The sequence below is a fragment of the Microtus oregoni genome, unplaced genomic scaffold (assembly GCF_018167655.1).
Source record: "Microtus oregoni isolate MIOR12 unplaced genomic scaffold, Mior012 000006F_ref0000085, whole genome shotgun sequence".
NCBI classification, from domain to species: Eukaryota; Metazoa; Chordata; class Mammalia; order Rodentia; family Cricetidae; genus Microtus; species Microtus oregoni.
Window position 1 is genome coordinate 3,869,759 of NW_024543065.1, and position 20,683 is coordinate 3,890,441.

Sequence of the window (20,683 nt, forward strand, 5' to 3'; positions counted from 1 at the left end):
ACAGGCTTATCTTCTCTCCTGGGTTCCTTTGTCTTGCCAATGTGTAGAACTGGGCAGGAGTCTATGGTTTGCTGTCTATGTTGTATAACTTTTGGCGTGTATCTTTATTTTCATTTCTTAAATAGGGTTTGTGACCTATCACTGTAGCCCTGGTTTGGGATGGAAGGTACATTTGAGAGAGAAGGCAGCCCAGATGAAAACAGATAAAGCAATGCACACAGGAATTCTGTCCTCCATATCTGTCTGGAGGTCAAGGTGGTGAGGCCACAGGTTCATCCCTTGCTTAGGTGTGATTTTGGATACTGACTAACTTATCAGAGGCTCAGTTTCTTCTCTAGAAAGGGGGAAATAATGAGAACCACGTCATAGACAATTATTCTGTGGGACTAGAGAAAGGCTCAAGGCTTAAGAACATTGACTGCTCTTCTAAAGGTCCTGAGTTCAATTCCCAGTAACTACATGGAGGCTCACAACCACTGTAATGAAATCTGATGCCCTCTTCTGACCTACAGACATACATGCAGGCAAAACACAGTATACATAATAAATCTTTAAAAAAAGGAAGAAAATTATTCTGTGGAACCAACTTCCTCACGCTGCTTTGCACTTAGTGTTTAGGCAGTAGACACGGTGTGACTCCTGTGAGATCATCATCTCCATTGCTGACTGGAGAAACGGGTGGCTCCGAGAGCCCGTGAAGACATGATGATGTCAGTTTAACACACTATCTATTTCTCATAATGCATCAGCCGTTGCCTTCAAGACCTCCCCTGAGTTTGGAATCTGGAATGTTCTGGAGAGCAGCAGGACTTCCGGTCCGTGGTATGCAAATGAGGACACTGGGGCTGGGTGAGTGTCAGCACAAAGTCCTGAGGCCATGGGCAGTGAGCTCCCGGACAGGCCGAAGAGCATTCCCCTCAACATGGCTGCTGGGAAAAAGGAGCTTTTGATGTTGGAAAACTTCATAGGTGGAAAGTTTTTACCCTGTAACTCATATATAGATTCTTATGATCCATCCACAGGGGAAGTATATTGCAAAGTACCAAACAGCGGGAAAGAAGAGGTGAGTGCCTTTGCTTAGAAAATGGAAATGCATTTACTGTGTTGACAAACTATGGAATCGTGTGGGGGGGGTGAAGAAAAATATAGAATTTCATAAGGTCATTTATCTTGTGACTGGACAGGTATGAGGCAGAGCGGCTCTCGGCTTACTATGAACAGAAGAAAGTTATTGCCAACTTAACAGTTGTGGGCACAGTTGGTTTTAATTTTTGTAGTTCTCAGACAGGCTATGAGAGGTGTCTAGTGCAATGCATTGTTCTTAAGAACTATTGCCATATTAAATGCATCCTTTTCCACAAAGTGTCTGCTAGCTCCATGGATTTATAAAAATACGTTTTAAAAACTTCAGTTGAGAACAACACAAAAAGCCCAGTACTTTATTTTCAACCACCATCTAATAATTCCTCGGATCTCCACAAATACCCAGTGAGGCAAAACCAGCCATTTGAGTAACGGAGCTGAAAATTAGATTCTTGTGTTTTCACCATACTTAACAATTAAAAAAAAATAGTTAATGGCTTATATTCTGTTCTTGTCTTTTCCTTTGCATTTTCCTTTCTTTTTTAGTTATGAGGAATTAAGATTGCTAGGGGAATTTGGTAAAATATCTGATTCATTTGATTAATTAACTTATTGCACAGAAAACAAAAAGTACCTACCATGGTAAGTGTGGCTGATATGTGTGTAGTTATCAACTGAATACTGTTTTATTATTTTTTGGCACAGAGAACTAGATTATAATATCATTTCAGTCTTCCTATACTCAAAGCCTGTTTTCTTCAAAAATTCAGCTCTTTTCTTAATTGTTAAACTTTAAATCGATCTTCTAGAGAAAAAAATATCACGTTAGACTTCTGTACTAAAGTTTACAAATATTGGATATCTTGTTAGTTAAATTGTAACCGGCAATTTTGTTTGCTTCCAATGACAGCAAGCAACCGCTCTTCTGCTCTTCCCAGTCCCAAGGTCCAAAGTGATGCTAAAAGTAACAAATCTAACAAAGGCAGGTGGAGTGTGGTAACTGCTGGCACTTCTTCAGGAAGTAGAATAAAACAGATCTTTGCACTTCCTACTACATATAGAAGTTCAGTTTGCAAATATTGTGTGTTCCATAAATGCTGTGATTTTGATGACTTTACAAGATACTTGCAAAATTGTGTGTGTGTGTGTGTGTGTGTTCATGTGCGTGAGAAAGAGCAGTGAGATAGTAACACTTACAGATGCATTTCACACTTTAGCCACAAGAGGGCCGATCTGTTTTCATGTATTTATCCTTTGGAGCTCCCTACTCTTCGCCTTTCCAACAGAGGCTTCTCTTCCGTGGGCTGGGCAAAGCCACCTGTTCTGTCTGCCACAGAAAGGGTTCTCAGCCCATGTGTGTCAAACACAGGGGTCTCATATCAGATATCTTGCCTATCAGATATTTACATTACGATTCATAAGAATAGCAGAATTACAGTTATGAAGTAGCAACAAAATACATTTATGCAGCATTAGGAAAGTTGAGAACCACAGTACTATAGGGTGTCAGTTAACAGTCTTGGGGCCCACACAGATTGGGTCTGTATTCCCACACTGCCTGTGACTTCCGGCAAGTCACATATGATCTTTTTGTGCTTCAGCCTTCTTACTACAGAATAGCACACAATACTCTAGGTGTGAAGCTTTAAGAAGCGTTAAGTACTTTGTGATTTTGGTTAGAGTTCCTCAGATATGCAAGTTAGCCAGTGAGTGACTGAGTTAGTCACTCCACGTGCCTGTAACAGCCCTAGGATGCAATCACATCGAGAACGTGAGACTGGACAAACGGTTAGTGCTGAATTAAGAGCTTTAGAGATTCGACACATCGCGGCAGATTTCCTTTTCCACACTAGATCCCAAACCGTGCATTCTTTGGAAAATGAATGAAAATTTTCATCTTTTAAAATGAAAACCACGTCTTCCAAGTTGCTTGATGGCCGACTTTTAGATACCTTGGTAGAGGTGGCGCATGTTCCCCTCCCCACCCCCAGCTCTTGTCTTTGCGTTTACCTCTGAACTGGAAGCCCGAGCATCTGACCTGCCTTCGAACAGCATGCTGTGGGAGACAATGGCTATGCTCAGTCCCTTTGCGAGGCAGCCTTAACCTCTCCTAGATCGCCATTCTGCCTGGCTGGCTTAGGCCTCGGGGCTGTTATTGCTTTATCTGTGAAATGAAAGGCTGCCCTGGTGAAGGTAGCCGGTCGTATTTTTGTCCCTCAGCTCAGCTCTGTGGATTCCTCGGGGACGGGGACGTTGCTGGGAGCAGCAGCTTGCTCCTTTTAATGCAGAGAAGTGTGCGTTAAAAACATGGGTGTGCCCCAGCAGACCACCATTCACCTACACAGAGAGCTGGTGGCCGCAGTTTGGGGCTGCTAAGACTATCACTGCTGTAAACACGCCTGCATATGTTTTCTTTGCATGAGGATAAGTATTGGTTTCTCTGGGATGAATGCCCAGGAGGGTGTTCCTGGCTAAGAGTTAAGGCCCTGTCATGTTCTGCACAGGTGCCAGTCTTTTTCATCCCCGACAGCAGTGGATGACAGGGCTCTTTTATTTATTTGTTTGTTTGTTTGTTTATTTATTTATATTTTAATTTTTGTGGCATCCTCCCCAGCACTTGGTATTGCCACTGTTTTATTGTTCCTGCCCCCTTTTTTTCTTGGTTCTGTGGGGTCAAACTGAGGGCATTGGGCATGCTAGGAAAATGCTGTACCACTGAGCTGCACTCTTAGCCCAGAATCTTTTTTTTTTAAAAGATTTTTTATTTTTTTATTATGTATAGTGTTCTGCATGCATGTATGCCTTAGGACCAGAAGAGGGCACCAGATCTCATTACAGATGGTTGTGAGCCACCATGTGGTTGCTGGGAATTGAACTCAGGACCTCTGGAAGAGCAGCCAGTGAGTGCTCTTAACCACTGAGCCATCTCTCCAGCCCCCCAGAATCTTTTGATTGTTGAAACTGACTTCATGCGCATTTCCCTATGGCGTATTTCCAAGTCCTTATTTATCTTGGGCATGCATCTTCTGTCCATTTTGCTCACATCTTTGTCCCTTGCCTAATTAACTTGCTAGTGTCTTTGCTGTTGACTGTTGTAGCTTCTTTATGTGGGGCATACCAGAAGCATTTGCCAGTTCTGTGATAAGCAGGTATTTGCCGTAGGTCCTCAGGCTGCCCTTTGAAACTGCTGACTAGTCCTGTCTCTTCACCATGAAAGGTGCCAGCAGCCCAGACACTCCTGAGATCCTCCATTCCATCCCTTGGTGCCACTTGGGCTGCCTTATTCACAGAAGCTGGGGGCATCCTTGGGCTTATCTTTGGGCTTCTAGAAATTCATGCTTGAGTCTGGTCCAGTCCCTGTGCCACGGCATGTGAGTTGGCCTGAGAACAAATCCCTAAGGGGACCAGCAGATGGGAGAGGCTTTGGCATATGGTGTCACATGGTCAGCGGATCACTGTGAACCCATGGTGGCAACTCAGATGGTTGGATTTGCCTGAGGGCAGCGGAAGGCAGAGAGCAAATGGCCCTTCCTTTGTCGTTATGCTGCTTGTTGGTTACATAAACACCTGTGCCGTCTATTTTGTGGGTAGTTTAACATGAGGACATGTTGAGTACCCAAACTTGGGCAGAATGACCACCAGGGATGAAGGGAGTCAAGGATTCCGGATGCTGCTAGCCCCTCAGGAGCGGCGGTGCTAAAGTGACCATCTCTGGTTTGCTCCTCAAAGATCGAAGCTGCCGTGGAGGCTGCCAGAGAGGCCTTCCCTGCCTGGTCGTCCCGGAGCCCCCAGGAACGCTCTCTGGTCCTGAACCGACTGGCTGATTTAGTGGAGCAGTCACTGGAGGAGTTAGCCCAGGCTGAATCTAAAGACCAAGGTGAGGGGGGCTCCCTGGCAGGATCTGTCTGCCTTCCAAAGCTCTTTTACCAACAGAGACTTAAGCTCAAGTACATGTGTGTCTTAATAAGTGCTTACGAAAACTGCAGTCCATGGGCTGCTAACATCCCCATTCTACTTTGTCAGGTCATCTCTTGCCTTTTGGTAGACGGTTTACACTCAAGGGCAAGTTAGTCATATCACCCTGTCTGAGGCACCAAGCTGATCTACATACTTGCTTATCAAGACAAAAGTAGAGATGGAGGCAAAAACATGCAGGATGCAGAAGGCCAAGTTTTGTGGCTCTGCCCCATTGAAACGAGACAGTGGCTGGACCCAAAGCTAAGTGATGGGGAAATGCATCCTGCCAATTTAGTTAAAGGAGCTGCAAGGATCCACAGCAGAGTATGGCTATAGGGAGACAGGAGGAACAGGGGTGGTCATGCCGTCTCCCTGTTCTGTTCAGAGCATCCCAGAGTGAAGACAATTTGGAGACCGGCTAATTTTCTCGTCTCTTGTCACCATTCTACTCCCGTGTTTTCCCTGCTTCCCAAAGGACATGGGGATAGGGTGAATATGTAGAATCTATAATGTCTTTTAGTCATGCGGTGTTAAAATATACCTGCTATAAGCCAACCTAAAGTTAGGAGGCAGCAGACAGGCACTCAGAAAGAGCAGGTTTCTTCCACGTTAAGGTGGTGGTGCCCACCTGTGATGGCAGCATGTGGGGGGCTGAGGCTGAGGCAGGAGGATTGGGAGTTCCTGACCATGTGGGCTACACACACACACACACACACACACACACACACACACACACTCTTTTGCTTCTGTTCTGGGGGCCACTGAAGGGCATCTGGGAAAAGTTTAAATAGACTCGCTCCTGCCCCATCCAGAAACCAGAATCCTGGGCTGAGGGTCTCACTAGCTCTTCCGATGACTCCTCTGTGTGTGTGGAGGATGTTTAAGATACCTCCCACATTCATACGTGATGTACACTTTGAGCTGTTTTAACCCCGACTATTTCAACCACGTCGTTTCGAAGCTGCTGGCACACCAGAGCCAGTGTGTGTGAAATGGCGTCGCCTGGTAGCTTCGCGATGAAAGCGAGAAGGTGTTCGCGGGACAAAGATGCTCTGGCTCTATTTTAGGTCCTTCCGCACCTCACTCTATAACCTCACACCTAAATATCTCATAGCTTGAGCCAACCAGAGTCAACTCTGTGAGGTAAAGAGGAGCCTCCCATGGGCTGGAAATGAGCAGGGGACAGATGGCGAGCTGCAGAGGCCAGCGCTAACTCCGTGGGAAACACAGGCAGTGTTTTATGGTGTCCATTTCCTACAGGGAAAACTCTCACCCTGGCAAGGACCATGGACATCCCTCGGTCTGCTCAGAACTTCCGGTTCTTTGCCTCCTCTATCCTGCACCACATGACGGAGTGCACACAGATGGACCACCTGAGCTGTATGCACTACACTGTCCGCACCCCTGTGGGAATCGGTAGGTAACGTTCTAGGAAAACCTGTGTCAGAATGCTCAGAAAATTCTGGACAAGCGCTTACTAGGGACAGAATATGGAAACTCGAGGGGTTGATTTTTCTCTTTTTTGCTGAAAATTCGTTGACTTTAAAAATGATTTCTAGTTCATCCTTATTGTATCAAATTCTCTGCCTTTTCTAGAAACGTTGTCTTGGAGGGTCACAGGGAATGAGCGCTTTGTTTCTTATGATTAAAATAAGAAAACACCAAATCCAGACAGTGCCAAGCATGGACTGCAGGACTGCATCTTCTTCACGCTTCAGGATTCTGAAAAGCTGGGACAATAGTTCACTTTTCTCTTTATAGGATTCAATAATGTGAGAAATTTGGGTCAATGAATAAATGTGTAGTTCAGCTGCATGTATGAATTGGTGCGTTCCCAGCGCTTGGACAGGGGAGGCAGGAGGATAAGAAGAACAAGGTTTTTCTTGGCTACACAGTGAGTTTGGGGTTAGCCTGGACTGCACAAGTCCCTGTCTTCAAAAACAAAGAAGCAGTAAATAAATGAGTGTATGCTCCTTCAAGTAATGCCAGTTTTCTGGTAAAGAAGAGGTAACCTTTTTGCCCCTTGCCCCTTGACTAACGTGTGTCTGGAATGACTGAGTGTAATCGGTAGATGTCGCTGTTTCCCTGAGAAGAAACACCATGCTTTACCCGCTACAAACAGCAGGACAAAAAAAAAAAAAAAAAAAAAAAAAAAAAAAAAAAGAAAGCAAGTGGAAGCATTTCACTATCTCGATTCCCTGAACCCTCTAGAAAACATTTTCCAAGAAGTTGTAGGAAGTTTTAGTCTCCTACTAAGAAATATATGAAAATATTTTGTTGCAAACACATTCTGTAACTCTTAAAGAACAGATTTTTCTATGAGAAATTTAGTAGTATAAAATATACTTACTTACATAGGACAAAATATAAAATAAAGTGATTTTTTTTTTTTTTTTTGAGACAGGGTTTCTCTGTGTATCCCTGCCTGTCCTGGAACTTATCTGTAGATCAGGCTGGCCTGTCCTGGAACTCACTCTGTAGACCAGGCTGGCCTTGTGCTCTCAGCGTGTTTCATTCATAAGAGAGAGCTTATATGCGTGCAGGCTGTGACAGAAAATGGAAAGTTTAAGAATAGCGCATAGAGATACATCCCGTCACACCCAACCTGTGAATGGGACCTAATGCACAATTATTTAAAATATCCTGGGAGTTTTGGGGCCGTTTTTAAAGTTAACTGATTACATGTTCTTTAGAGTAAACTCGGCAGATGACAACATTTTGTCACAAAGTCCAGAGACTGGATGTCCCTTCTGAAAGTGCGGGGTGTTGCTACTCAGCAAACCACCGTGGTCAGAGTACAGTTGAGCATGTAGACAGAATTTGATTTTAAGACCTGCTGCTGCCAGGCTGGATTTCGCAGCTTATGCGTCAGAGTCCATCAGCGTAACTGCTCCCTAGAGGAACACTCAAAATCACCTTGTGCCTGCTGCACTCACAGTTCAGCAAGGCCTGGCCTTGAGTGTCTCAGTGACAGCAGGTTAGAGACAGAGGAGGGGAAGCCGTCAGGAACCAGCGACCTCGCTGCCTCATACTGCACTGCTCCCAGGCTTTCTTTAAAAAGGAAAGGTCAGCCGGGACTGTGGTGTGTGCGCCTTTAATCCCCTCTGCCCGGGGAGGCAGAGGCAGGCGGATCTCTGTGAGTTCAAGGCCAACCTGGTCTACAAAGTGAGTTCCAGGATAGCCAGGACTATTACACAGAGAAATTCTGTCTTGAAAAACCAAAAATAAAATAAAATAAAAATAAAAAGTAAAGCTCAATCTACAGACTTCAATATGCACTCTCTTCAGACAGTATTAACAAGTCATCAATAGCCTTTAGCCCCGGAGCTTCTGTTGCCCTGGTTCCTAATTATAGTCGTGGCTCATTATGGTACATGTATTGACTTTGCTATTGTAAGGAGCGAATTACTTGTAAGGGTTTTAGAATAGCCTTCCTGAAGCTGGCAACCAATAAGTGACATTTGGGTTTCTGGGCAGCAGGGAATTCTGTTAGAAACACCACCTAGCTGGTCTGAGGCATGGCCCTGCTTCTGCTCTTGTCCCTTAGCTGGTTTAATCAGCCCTTGGAATTTGCCACTGTACCTGCTGACCTGGAAGATAGCTCCGGCCATCGCTGCTGGGAATACCGTAATAGCCAAACCTAGTGAGCTGACTTCTGTGACCGCGTGGATGTTGTGTAAATTCTTGGATAAAGCAGGTACCAGGGTGTGGTGGGGGCAGGGAGGAAGCACGGAGCTAGGGCAAAACTGACAGAAGCCACCTTCACTCAGTGCCGACTCCAAAGATGTCTTTTCATTTTGTAACCCTGATACTTTCTGGTCATGTCTTAATCCACAGCAGAGTTCTCTTCTACGGTCCCTTCCTTCCCTCTTTAACTCTAGCACGATGTCACTCACGAATAGCGTCACCCCATGGGGTGAAGGCTGTGTAGTAAATATTACAGGCTTAGGGAGTCCTGATAACATCAAAGACACCAACCAGTTCGAGTTATTATCATCAACAGTCACTTTAGATTTAAGTCTGAGCTACCAGTCAGTCTTGAAAGTTGAGTATTACTAGATTTGTGTTAGTTACAATGACTACTAGATTCAGCCATTTCCAAGAGATTTAATATACACCCCCCAGCTTCTCCATATTTGGGGCAGAAGTGGATAGGCCGTAACACCCACTAGTTTGCTCCTTGTTTTCTTTCAGCTAATGGTTTAATGTCCTCACTTAGGCTCCCTTCCTGGTTTTATTCGGGATATAATTCTGCATAGAGAAGCCTGACATTGTCCTGACACTTAAATCTCAGCAAGTGGCCTTTGAAAAGGTCTCTTTCTGTTAGAATCATTATCTTGTGAACCCTTACAGCCAGGAAGGTAATGGTGACTAGGTGGTCAGAAAAAAATTTATCACCCTCTGTCTGGGCCAACATGTTATGTGCTTACTGCCTTTTGGCACAGAGAAGCCACAGTAGGGCTCTCCTGACTCCTTAGGATGGGCAGCAAGTAGAAGCCTGTTTCTCCCTTTCTTTTTCCTTCCTTCTCAACCTCTCTTCCTCCCTCCTTCCCTCCCTCCCTCCTTCCCTCCCTCCCTCCCTCCTTCCCTCCCTCCCTCTTTCCCTCCCTCTGTCCCCATTCCCTCCTTCTGGATGCTTCAGAAGAAGAAGCTTGCACATAACTTCCAGTGGAGTTTAGCTAACTCTTTGGGATTTTAATGATAGGCTAAACCTGGCCTTGTTTGGAGACTAGCACCGGTCCTTTTTGGGAGGAATGAGGCCTCCCAACCAGTCTTCGAGATGACCTATATAGATGCCCCAGGCCCCTAGAAGATGGAGACCATGCCCACCCTCCCATTTCCCAGATGCACCGGTTCTTCGTTATAAGCAGGCCACCTTCTAATTCCATTCTTTGCAAAGCCAAGTCTTTGCTGTGCACATGGGCGTCAGTCGTTTCTTGCCAGCTTGGTGACTGCAGGTCCTTAGAGTACAGCAGGAGAGGGGCTGAGCCTCTTCGTCAAGCCTTAGCCCTTGCAAGGCTAGTAGTTCTTGTGTGTTCATGGGTTCCTGACCAATCTGCCGGCCACTCACCCCAGTCTTTATTTCGCAATTTCTGTTTGTCAACTAAACTGTTTTACTTTTCTGGCAACCAGAATCTCTTCAGAGTTTAGAGGGCAGTTATCTGTACAAGAATTTTATTACCGTCTGGTTCAGACGGCAGATAACACTGAGAAACCTCACAAGCTGCTGCCTCTTAACCCGTTACTCTCGGACTGCAGGCAAACCGAGAAGGCTGACGTGTGTGGAAATCGGTCAGCCTGCAGAATGAGCTCATTGTCCCATGGTGAGAGATACACGGCATGCCTGTGTTTTCTTTCAGCCTCTGTATAAATATCATAGCAAGCATCAGGCACGGTTTATTAACAGCCCCCCTTATACCGCTTCTCTCCCATCTACCCAAAGAGATGCCGTATATTGGAGCTGCAGGGCCTCATCCATGGATGGTGGGAAAACTTGTCCTTGTTTTTCTTCTACCAGCGGCTCTCCTTCTAGACTTTTCTTTGCTCTTCTACGTGGTACACAGCGCTCCTCTAGCTGTGACGTATAAACCAAGGTTGGCCTAAACTAGACTGGATAAATGTATATACTGTAGAGCGGCAGAGGGCGCTCGACGTCTGTCCTTTTACACACGTGTGCATCCGCGTGAATACACATTCAGGCTCCTGCATAGCCTTTCACCCCTGCAAAGAACTTAATCCCCAAAAGAGGTAAACGTATACATGTAAATTTAGGTCTCAAGGGTCTTGCTGTAGAAACAATCGAGGCACCTCTTTTTGGATGTTCTTGGTATTTGTTGCTTGGTTTTGGGGTGGCGGTGATGCTGTACAGAACCATGGGCGCAGAACCTCAAGTCAAAAATTACCCCGTCTGGGACAAGGACCCCTCCTGCTTCTCTGGGCCGAGACAGTTGATGTCTTCACGTCTCTGCAGGTCTACACAGCTGTTTACTGAACACTGTTACTCTGCTTTGCAACTTCTAGGTATCAAGTTGGAGCGAGTGCCCGCAGCACACGATGATGATCAGATTGCTTGACAGGACCTGCAAGTCAGCCCCTGGAGCTTAGTCAGTTTTATAGAACGAGTTTCTCAGAAAGTCCTTTAGCCTGCATCTTTCCAGGCCAGAGAACCCAGAGACATGCCAGCAGGCGGATTCTATGAGCAGAGATGACTCTGTAGCATTGGCTTTGCTATTATACTTGAGCCAGTATAAAATCTCCAGGGGCTATCAAACCCACAACCCCCACCCTCCCAGCTTTGGGACTCCCAAAGGAGAACCTCTGTGTCTCTTCAGCTGTCCTCCATAAACCCAGGAGAATCACTACCGCTGATTTTATTTCCCATCCAGGTGTTCCACCGGGTGTGATCAATATTGTGTTTGGAACAGGGCCCAGGGTTGGTGAGGCCCTGGTGTCCCACCCAGAAGTCCCCTTGATTTCCTTCACTGGGAGCCAGCCCACAGCTGAGCGCATTACCCAGCTCAGTGCCCCCCACTGCAAGAAGCTCTCCCTGGAGCTGGGAGGCAAGAATCCTGCCATCATCTTTGAGGATGCCAATCTGGAGGAGTGTATCCCAGCAACCGTGAGGTCCAGCTTTGCTAACCAGGTATGAGTCCTGGTCACACAGGCCCTGTCAGGTGGGATCTATTTCGACACAATGCTAAGTCTAGGGAGTTTGGTGATGGTCCTGCTATTTCATCTTCAAGTAGGATCCGTTATAATGTTATCTTAATACCCAGGAGTGGCCTGGTACAGTCACGGCTTCTTTTTGTCAAGTTCCTCACATTGAGTCACACAACTTTTATCAAGTACCAGTCATGGGTAGAATGGCGGATTCTGCAACTCTAAGCATCTCCATTTCTTTATTTACTGAGTCACCTTTCTCCTCTTTGCACCCAATTTTCTTCTCTCCCCATAGTATCCCTGGTGCCTTTACACCCCGAGTTCCTGTTTCCTGTAACATTCCAAAGCAAGTTTCACCTCAGGCCATCTTTGCCACTTCTATTATGATTACATCACAGATATTTCTGTGGGCTCCATCATTTCCGTCAGGTTCTTCAAAGTCACAGCCTCCCAGAGGAGTAAGAACCCTAGTCCAGAGTCACTGGGCAACAGCTCTTCCCACAGATGGGAACGATGTCTCCATTTCTTTACCTTTATGGCACTTTGAATGATGCTACCTTCCAAAGGACTACTGGGAATGCTTAATGACTTTCAATTAATGTTTTCATAATAATGGTAATGACAGTTATTTCCTTTACCATAATTTCCAAAGAAGATAGCTAGAAATGTAGTGTTTGGGTATGGGTAGACAATTCAATGTTCTAACAAAAATGATTTAATCATTAAAATTAGCAAATGTCCAGTAAACACTTAAACTGGTGATCATGCACTTCAAGACATCGAGGGAGGCACACACTCTGAGAACTGAGATGAGGGGAAGTGGGCTGACAGGTTGTGTAAGGTAGCCACGTGCTAAGCAAGGGGACACAGACTGAGGCTACTCATCTACCAGGGTCCTTTGCTCAGCCCACCAAACCTCTCTTTAGGGGAGAGGGGTATGTTAAGGTATCAATGAGGAAAAAGATACGGCCAAGCCAAGGCAACAGATGGATTTTTAAGCAAACTATAATAGCTTGCTTATTTGCTTTAGCTGATTGACGAGTTCCAAGCGGAGCCTATTTTCCCCTTAATTGAAGATAATTGGCTTCAGGGAAGGGAGGGGTAAACTCTCGGCGTGACCTTGGGTATATATTAATTCAAAACTCTGTTTCCTGACTGTGAACTGAGAATACTAACACACTGCAGAACTTTTATGGAGAGAGTAGTCAAATCGGTGCTTGGCATGGTGTAGAGATTCAGTGAATGAGCTCTTTCTTTGCTCATTCCCTTTGAAGTCGTCCTTTCTGCAATCTCAGTGTGAACTCTGTCTTCCTAGCATGAAACGATGGGAAACTTAGTAAAACTCTCAAGTCTCTCCACCTTCTGCATAAGGAACTTATGCAAATGAACCCAACAGGTGTCTGGTCATCTTCCAAGTCACTTAGGCAGATGGGATAGTGGTGCTATTGGGAAAAGAATGTATTATTTCAGAACATTAACTGCTTAATTTGGACAATAAACCTTTGTGCAAATACCAAGATAATTAGATGCATTCTGTTCCCTAGGATTGTTGTAAACACCAAATATAAATGTGATAAAAATGTTATTAATATTTGTGCATTCATATACTTTAATAATTCTTCTTTGAAATGTTTAGATGTGGTTTATAAACTATTTCATATTTAAATGACAGTTAGGATTGTTTTTCTCTCCAAAGTGTACCAGGACCTATCCCTGAACACTCAGCATCTCTCTTTAGGTATCTAGTGGGCATCGGAACTTAACAAGCCCACGGAACAACTCTTGCTCTTCCTCTCTCCCCACCCACTAGAAAATGACTCTTCTCTTTGCCTCTTGTTTGTCCTTTCATGGAAAGGCATACTGTCCAAAGTGATGCAAAGCCCAAAGCTTGGAACAGCCTTTTCTTGCTCTCTTCCTTGTACCTACGTCTGATCTATAAATGGATATGTTGGCTCTATGTTTAACACATATTCTCAAACATTACTGTTCTAGTGTATCCATGTGGGTCTTCTACACGTTAGGGGTCCCCCACCAATTAAGAATCCAGAATTCGGTGGAAACATACGCTTTTGCTTCCTTTCCACTGATACCTGCCCAGTAGAAGCTACCTACATTGATTTCAGCCGTTGGAATATTCCCCTCACTCCTCACTCTAGCTTCCTTCTGTTTTAGTTTTGCACACAATGTTGTGAGTGATCATCTAGAAATGTAACTCTCAGGGTCAGGGAAGGTAGCTCAATTGGTAAAGCACTTGCCATGCAAGTGTGAGAGCCTGAATTAACCCCCCTAGAACCCACTTAAGAAAACCAACCACACACTGTAGTGTAGTAATAGGAGCGGCGGGGCTGCGTCCCCGGCACCCGGCCGCCCCCACGGCTAGCTTTACCCGAAATAATTACACGGAAACTGTATTCTTTTAAACACCGCTTGACCCATTTCTATCTAGCCTCTTCTAGGCTAGCTCTCGCACCTGGACTAGCCCATTTCTAATAATCTGCTGTAGCCCACGAGCTGGCTTACCAGGAATGATCTTAACCTGCATCTGCCTGGAGTGGGAGAATCATGGCGACTCTCTGACTCAGCTTCTTTCTCCCAGCCTTCCATTCTGTTTACTCCACCCACCTAAGGGTGGACCTATCAAATGGGCCTAGCAGTTTCTTTATTGCTTAACCAATAAAATCAACAGATTGATATATAACACTCCCCCATCACTGTAGTCCTAGGATTGAGGAGATGAAGATGGGTGGGTCCTTTGGCTCAGGGGTCACTCAGCCTGGCCTACTCAGAGAGCTCTAGGTCACTGAAATGACCCTGTTCTAAAAAAAAAAAATACCTAATCAAGCAACCACAAGAAGAAAACACAAGGCAAACTGCTCCTGGGTAATGACACCTGAGGTGGTTCTCCGGCTTCCACATGAACACACACAATGCACAGCCCCCCCCCCAATGCATGCATACATGCTCACTCATACTCACACTATGTATGTGATGTGGGAGTCCTTCTGTATATGTGTTGCTTTTATTGGTTAATGAAAAAAGCTGCTTTGGCCTATGGCAGGGCAAAATATAGCCAGGCTGGAATATATATATATATATATATATATATATATATATATATATATAGAGAGAGAGAGAGAGAGAGAGAGAAAGTAAGGAGACAGATGCCAGATCCTTATCAGTAAGCCACAACCTCATGCCTATACACAGATTAATAGAAACACGTTAATTTAAGATGTAAGAGTTAGTTAATAAGAAGCCTGGGCTAAAAGGCCAAGCAGTATTGTAATTAATATAGTTTCTCTGTGTTTATTTGTGTTTGGGCAGCTGGGAATGAATGATCAGTCTCTGCCTACAAATGGCGCCCAATGTGAGCCAGTATCTTAAAGGTTATTGGGTGAAGGAGTTCCCACAGCACATATGCACTGCATATACACATGCGCACACATACACATATAAACATATGCATACATATACAACACATACGTAGCACAAATACACATGCACACACACAAAAGCACACACATGCATTCACTTATCATACACATACCCACACATACGTACTATCATATACCCACAGACACAATATAAATCTGATCACATTACTCTGTGGTTTCCTTTCCGTGATGCAGAGAGTGAAGCAAAGTCCTTCTGAGACTTCGAGAGTGCCAACCTGCTCCCCTCTTTATCCTACAGTCTTCCCTTCACTCCCACCCTCAGCCCACTCATCTTCTTGTCACCCACACCAGCTTCAGCCCCACAGCGGCTTCCCCACTCAAACCACTGGAACCTCTCTCCTCCCAGTCTTTACTGATACAACTTCTTCATATCAACCAAGAGTCCCTTCAAGTATCTCCTCTGTAAGGGCTGCTTGCCGGTTCCTTCACCAAAATCCTTAATTTTATCATTTGCCTAGCGATCCTCTATTGTTCTGATAAGTCTCTGAAGTCGTATCATGTAGTGGATGTTTATTTCTGCTGTTTCTGTCTTCCTGTGAGATTATGTGTTCCGTGTGGTAGGGACTAGTCCTGCTGACAGCTGGATCTCGTTGCCTGGACCAGTGCCTGATACACGGCAGATAATCAAAAACACGGGGCATCTATTCATGAAGAAGAATGTCCCCATCTTTATCATTGTCTTCACTCTTGGCAGGGGGAGATCTGTCTGTGTACCAGCAGGATCTTCGTCCAGAGGAGCATCTATAGTGAATTTCTGAAGAGGTTTGTAGAAGCTACCAGAAAGTGGAAAGTTGGGATGCCCTCTGACCCGTCAGCCAATATGGGTGCTTTGATAAGTAAAGCACATTTGGAGAAAGTAAGTGATCTCTGTCATGTGTGTTCCAGAAAGTTCTTATTTAGAGAGACACTGAGAGGCTGGGGATGGTGGCGCACACCTTTAATCCAGCACTTGAAAGGCAAAGGCAGGTGGATCTCTGAATTTCAGTCCAGCCTTGTGTACATAGTAGGTTCCAGGACAGCCAGGGCTACATAGTGAAACCCTGTCTTAAAAAAAAAAAAACAAGATAGTGAAGGGGAGGGAGGAAGAAAGACAGAGAAAGACAGACAGACAGAGAGAGTGTTTGTGTGTGTGTGTGAGAGAGTTGCATAGGGAACTTATGCAAATGAATCCAACAGGTTATTTGACGATCTTCTAAGCCACATAGGCAGAGGAGAAACTCAGGGGCTGGAGAAGTGGCTCAATGGGATTTGGATTCTAGCACCCACATTGGGAAGTTTTAAATGTCTGTAACTCCAGCTCCAAGGTATCCAACTCCCTGTTCTGGTATACATGGTCATGTGCACACACATTCACACACACATGTAAATATAATAAATCAAGTCTTAAAGAAAAACTTGGTTTAAGCAGAGGACATATCAGTCTTTGAAATATTACTTTTGAGAAATTATCAGCTATGGAAAATTGTTTCTCGTGGACCAAGAGTAGAAGGGAACCTTTCAGACACTTACTTGAGCCTCTCTTCCCCATCCCTAGAGCAAATTATTCCCTCTGAATGAGACCTTTTCAGCCCATCCTATATAAAACTACACTCCCTAGAATGTCCCCTAACTCTCCAATCCTTTATTTTTCCCATGTTTCTTTTTTAGGTCTGTTTTATGTGTATGAGTGTTTTGCCTGCATGTATGTCTGTGTACCATGTGTATGCCTCACCTGAGAAGGTCAGAAGAGGTCATTGGCTATTTAGGGATGGTTGTGAGCCATCATGTGGGTGCTGGGAACTGAACCCAGGCCCTTGTCAAGATCTTCAAGTGCTCTTAACTACTGAGCCACCTCTCCAGCTGGCTCCACAATTCTTAAGACTGCCAAAACATAACCTGTACTTCTTCCCTTAGTGTCTGTCTTCCCTTAAGCAGAAAGTGGTCAAGTTCATTCACTGCTGTGTCCTGAGACTAGAAAATCTCAAGAATCACAGCGATGCACAGTATTCATTGGAAGAGGGATTGTAACAATGTGTTCTGGGTTCCAGAACTATATGCCACAAACTCAAGGTACCAATTTTCCTTGAAAATTCTCCTTTTCATGCTTGGCTTAAAGTACTTGGATCTAGACCCATGAGTTATGGACATCTCTCTTGCTGGGATGACTCAGTGTGGACTCCAAATGGAAAATAAACTCAATTACCCGGCCTCCGTTCAAGAAAGTATTCATGTCATTATCTCTGAGTCACTGGGCTCACTTATGAAATAATTTATTTTACATTATAATCAGCTATACTGTATTGCCTATATTTGTTTTTAGAGTATAATCAGCACTAAGACTAGAAACATTTTTTTTCCCTGGGATCTCAGATACCGAAGGCTTCTGGGCCTTTAAATCTCACATATCATTTGTTTTCCAATTCCTCTGAAACACTTTGATTATGTCTTTGAGAAATGCACACATTGTATTCTGATGATATTCACTCGTCCCCCAATTCCACCTAGTTTCACCCCTCACCCACCCAAATCTGTGTCTTCCGTTTTTCCCCCATCAAGTCCAGAGGGCTGCCTTTGTCCGCTCGGGGGTGTGGCCATCCCCTCGAGTGCTGTCAATCTACCAGGGACTACACCTTTAAGAAAGCTAACTCTCCCTGTCCCAGCAGCCATCAGTTACTATAGCTACTCAGCTGGGGGTGGGTCTTAGTGCTCACTTCCTCCCTCCATGCTGGAATGTTGATTGGCTAGAGCTAGGGCTGGCCTTGTGTGTGACCTCACGCGAGCCATTGCCCTGCTTTGTCCAGAAAGCACTGTTTCCTTGTAGTCAGCTTCTGGCTCTGGCTCCTCCCGTCTTTCTGTCTCCCCCCCCCCCCCCCCTGCAAAGATCCCTAAGGAGGTGGTGTGGTATGGATGGTCCATGTAGTCTCTGCCCTACGACCAGCTGTGGACCTGTGTGTTTGTTACCATCTACTGAAAGAAAAAGCTTTTCTGATGAGGATTGAGAGATGTATTGATCTATGCTTAACAATAAACCATTAAGAGTCAGTTTAATACCATGTTATGTCTCTTTAACAAAATAATAATAGTAGATTTTCCCTGGGGCCAACGGCCTCTCTAGCCACAGGTTCTTGGAACTGATACTAGTACCAGATAAGGGATTCCTTTTTGTAAGCAGATCTCAAATCCAACCAGAAGATGGTTGGTTACTCCTATGCTATGTATGCTAATATCACACCAGTGAACGTATCTGTGTGGGTATTGTTATTGTAGCCTACAGGGTTTACAGATGGGCAAGAGAGATGATTATTTTTCTCCTCTTGAAGTGTGTGCCGCACTTTCCATGGCTATGAAAGCTAGCCAGTAGGGATGAAGCTTTCACATCAAAAATAGCTTCATTTTCCCACGTTTTATGACTCAAGTATGTGATGTCTTCAGTAAGACGGTAACCAAAAGTAAAGGCAATCATCCATAATATTTGGGGGTTTATGAGACCTCACTGACCAGTAACTTCAATAGAAGTAATTCATTGTGGCATTGGACACTTTACTTGTTAGCCTGTGGTGTCTAGTAAGAGCATTGTCAACCCCGTTATAGGAAATTTCTAACTTCTTAAAATGAACACACCTCTATCCCCTGCAAACACACACACCCACCTACCCATCCAAACACACACACACACATACACACAGAGTTCTGTACCTAGCTACAGGGTATGTCTGAGTATGGGTTAAGCTTATTGTTTATTGTTTACTAGCTGCATGAATCCAATATACTTCCTGAGGCACAAATTGGAGATAAAAATAGCTGATAGAATATAGAAAAAATTAAGTGACAATACATAATATTACTTATATTAGTGCCTGATATTTAGGCATGAGATAATCTCCCTGCCATTTGCATGAGGGCTAAATATTCAAGTTTGGGGGAACTCCTCTGCCTTTAGGCTTTGCACCCGAGAGATGACATAACCCTAGCTCCCTAAGCACTGACCTTGGATTGCTTTTCGATCGCTAGAGAATACTGATTTTTCTGCTGACGTGTGTAAAACACCAAATGTCAAGAGGCTTGTAATTATGGTTTTCTTTATATCCTCAGGTCAAAAGCTACGTGATGAAAGCTCGTGCCGAAGGGGCCCAGATTCTGTGTGGTGAGGGTGTGGACCAGCTGAGTCTTCCCCCCAGGAACCAGGCAGGCTACTTCATGCTGCCCACGGTGATAACAGATGTTAAGGATGAGTCCTGCTGCATGAAGGAAGAGATCTTTGGTCCAGTGACGTGTGTGGTCCCTTTTGACAGCGAAGAGGAGGTGGTTAAAAGAGCCAACAGCGTTAAGTATGGGCTGGCAGCTACAGTGTGGTCAAGCAATGTGGGGCGCATCCACCGGGTGGCTAAGAAGCTCCAGTCAGGTTTGGTCTGGACCAACTGCTGGCTCATCAGGGAGTTGAACCTGCCCTTCGGCGGGATGAAGAGCTCTGGAATCGGAAGAGAAGGAGCCAAAGACTCATTCGACTTCTTCACTGAAATAAAAACCATCACCATTAAGCACTGACTCCCCCCTGTGGAGAAGCAGCTGCGGCCAATGCCGGACAACAGAAGCTCATTCATGGAATGCAGTAGACAGAAATCCTAGCATGTGTTCAGCCATGCCTTCATGTGCCAGGAGACTAGCTTTTACTGACCTTCACTAGCTGGTATTTTTACCGGCTTGTGAATAAAAAAATGCAGTTTTTAATGTGGAGTGAGAACAAGGTTTCTAAAGAGGAGACGCAGCAAAGCCAACCAGCTTGCAGTCTCCCTGGTCCTCATGTCATGGCTGCATAGATGCCATCGTTTGACTGGATTCAGAGATTTTCGTTTACAAATAAATGGCAAAACAAAAACAAAGGCCTACAAAGCTGGAGACCAGGAAGTTGGCTTGCTGTCCAAGCACGAACAACTGAGTTCAGACCCCCAACATCGGTGTAAAAGCCTGACATGCTGCCATATAACACCCGCCACATCCATGTGCGCACGCACACACACACACACATATACACACAACAACCACCACCGTCAACAACAACACCCGCAGCAAACCTGAAGAGGTCAGCCCCAACCCCCATCATTTTTTACCCCGATGAAGCTGTGGAGATGGTCGCCTTAACCCCCAGCCACTGGCAAACTGACTGAAGCTTGGCTGACCCCATTAACATCAGGAAGGGATGGTTGTGAGGAGCTTGTAAGTGTCATGTGTGACAGGTCTTACTAAACATGTATAGTAGGAACAGAGGAAAGCAAAGTAGAGGTTGCTTTTTAGAGAAAACTAGGAGCACAAAACCTAGTCTGATCCGTTTCCACTGTCAAGCCCAGTCAACTCAAAGGAGCAATAAATTGTTCATCAGTTTGACATATGCCTGGAGGTGTCCATTACTTGTCTTATCCTCGTTCCCTTAGAAGTATAGCTTCTCCTACTAGTAAAAGGCGGTCTAACGCCCGACTCACACATCCTCTGAACACAACACTGAGGTTGACAGAAGTTCAGGAGCAGCCTCAGGGTTACACAGAAGGCAAGGG

General features: G+C 45.0%; 1 protein-coding gene across 1 annotated transcript; it reads left to right on the forward strand.

Moving 5' to 3' along the window:
- Positions 1-901: 901 nt before the first annotated feature.
- On the forward strand, positions 902-20,516 carry Aldh8a1 (aldehyde dehydrogenase 8 family member A1). Its single transcript, XM_041653976.1, has 7 exons — positions 902-1,063; positions 4,813-4,960; positions 6,301-6,456; positions 8,588-8,737; positions 11,427-11,683; positions 15,850-16,011; positions 19,227-20,516. Exons 1-7 carry the CDS (start codon positions 923-925, stop codon positions 19,677-19,679), a joined length of 1,467 nt encoding a protein of 488 aa, XP_041509910.1. The 5' UTR covers positions 902-922; the 3' UTR covers positions 19,680-20,516.
- The last annotated feature ends 167 nt before the right edge of the window (positions 20,517-20,683 follow it).

Coding starts and splice junctions, on each gene's coding strand:
- Aldh8a1 (XM_041653976.1), top strand. CDS start 923: ATGGCTGCTGGGAAAAAGGAGCTTTTGATGTTGGAAAACTTCATAGGT. Junction 6,457..8,587: donor CCGCACCCCTGTGGGAATCG/GTAGGTAACGTT, acceptor CTTGTCCCTTAG/CTGGTTTAATCAGCCCTTGG. Junction 8,738..11,426: donor TAAATTCTTGGATAAAGCAG/GTACCAGGGTGT, acceptor TTTCCCATCCAG/GTGTTCCACCGGGTGTGATC.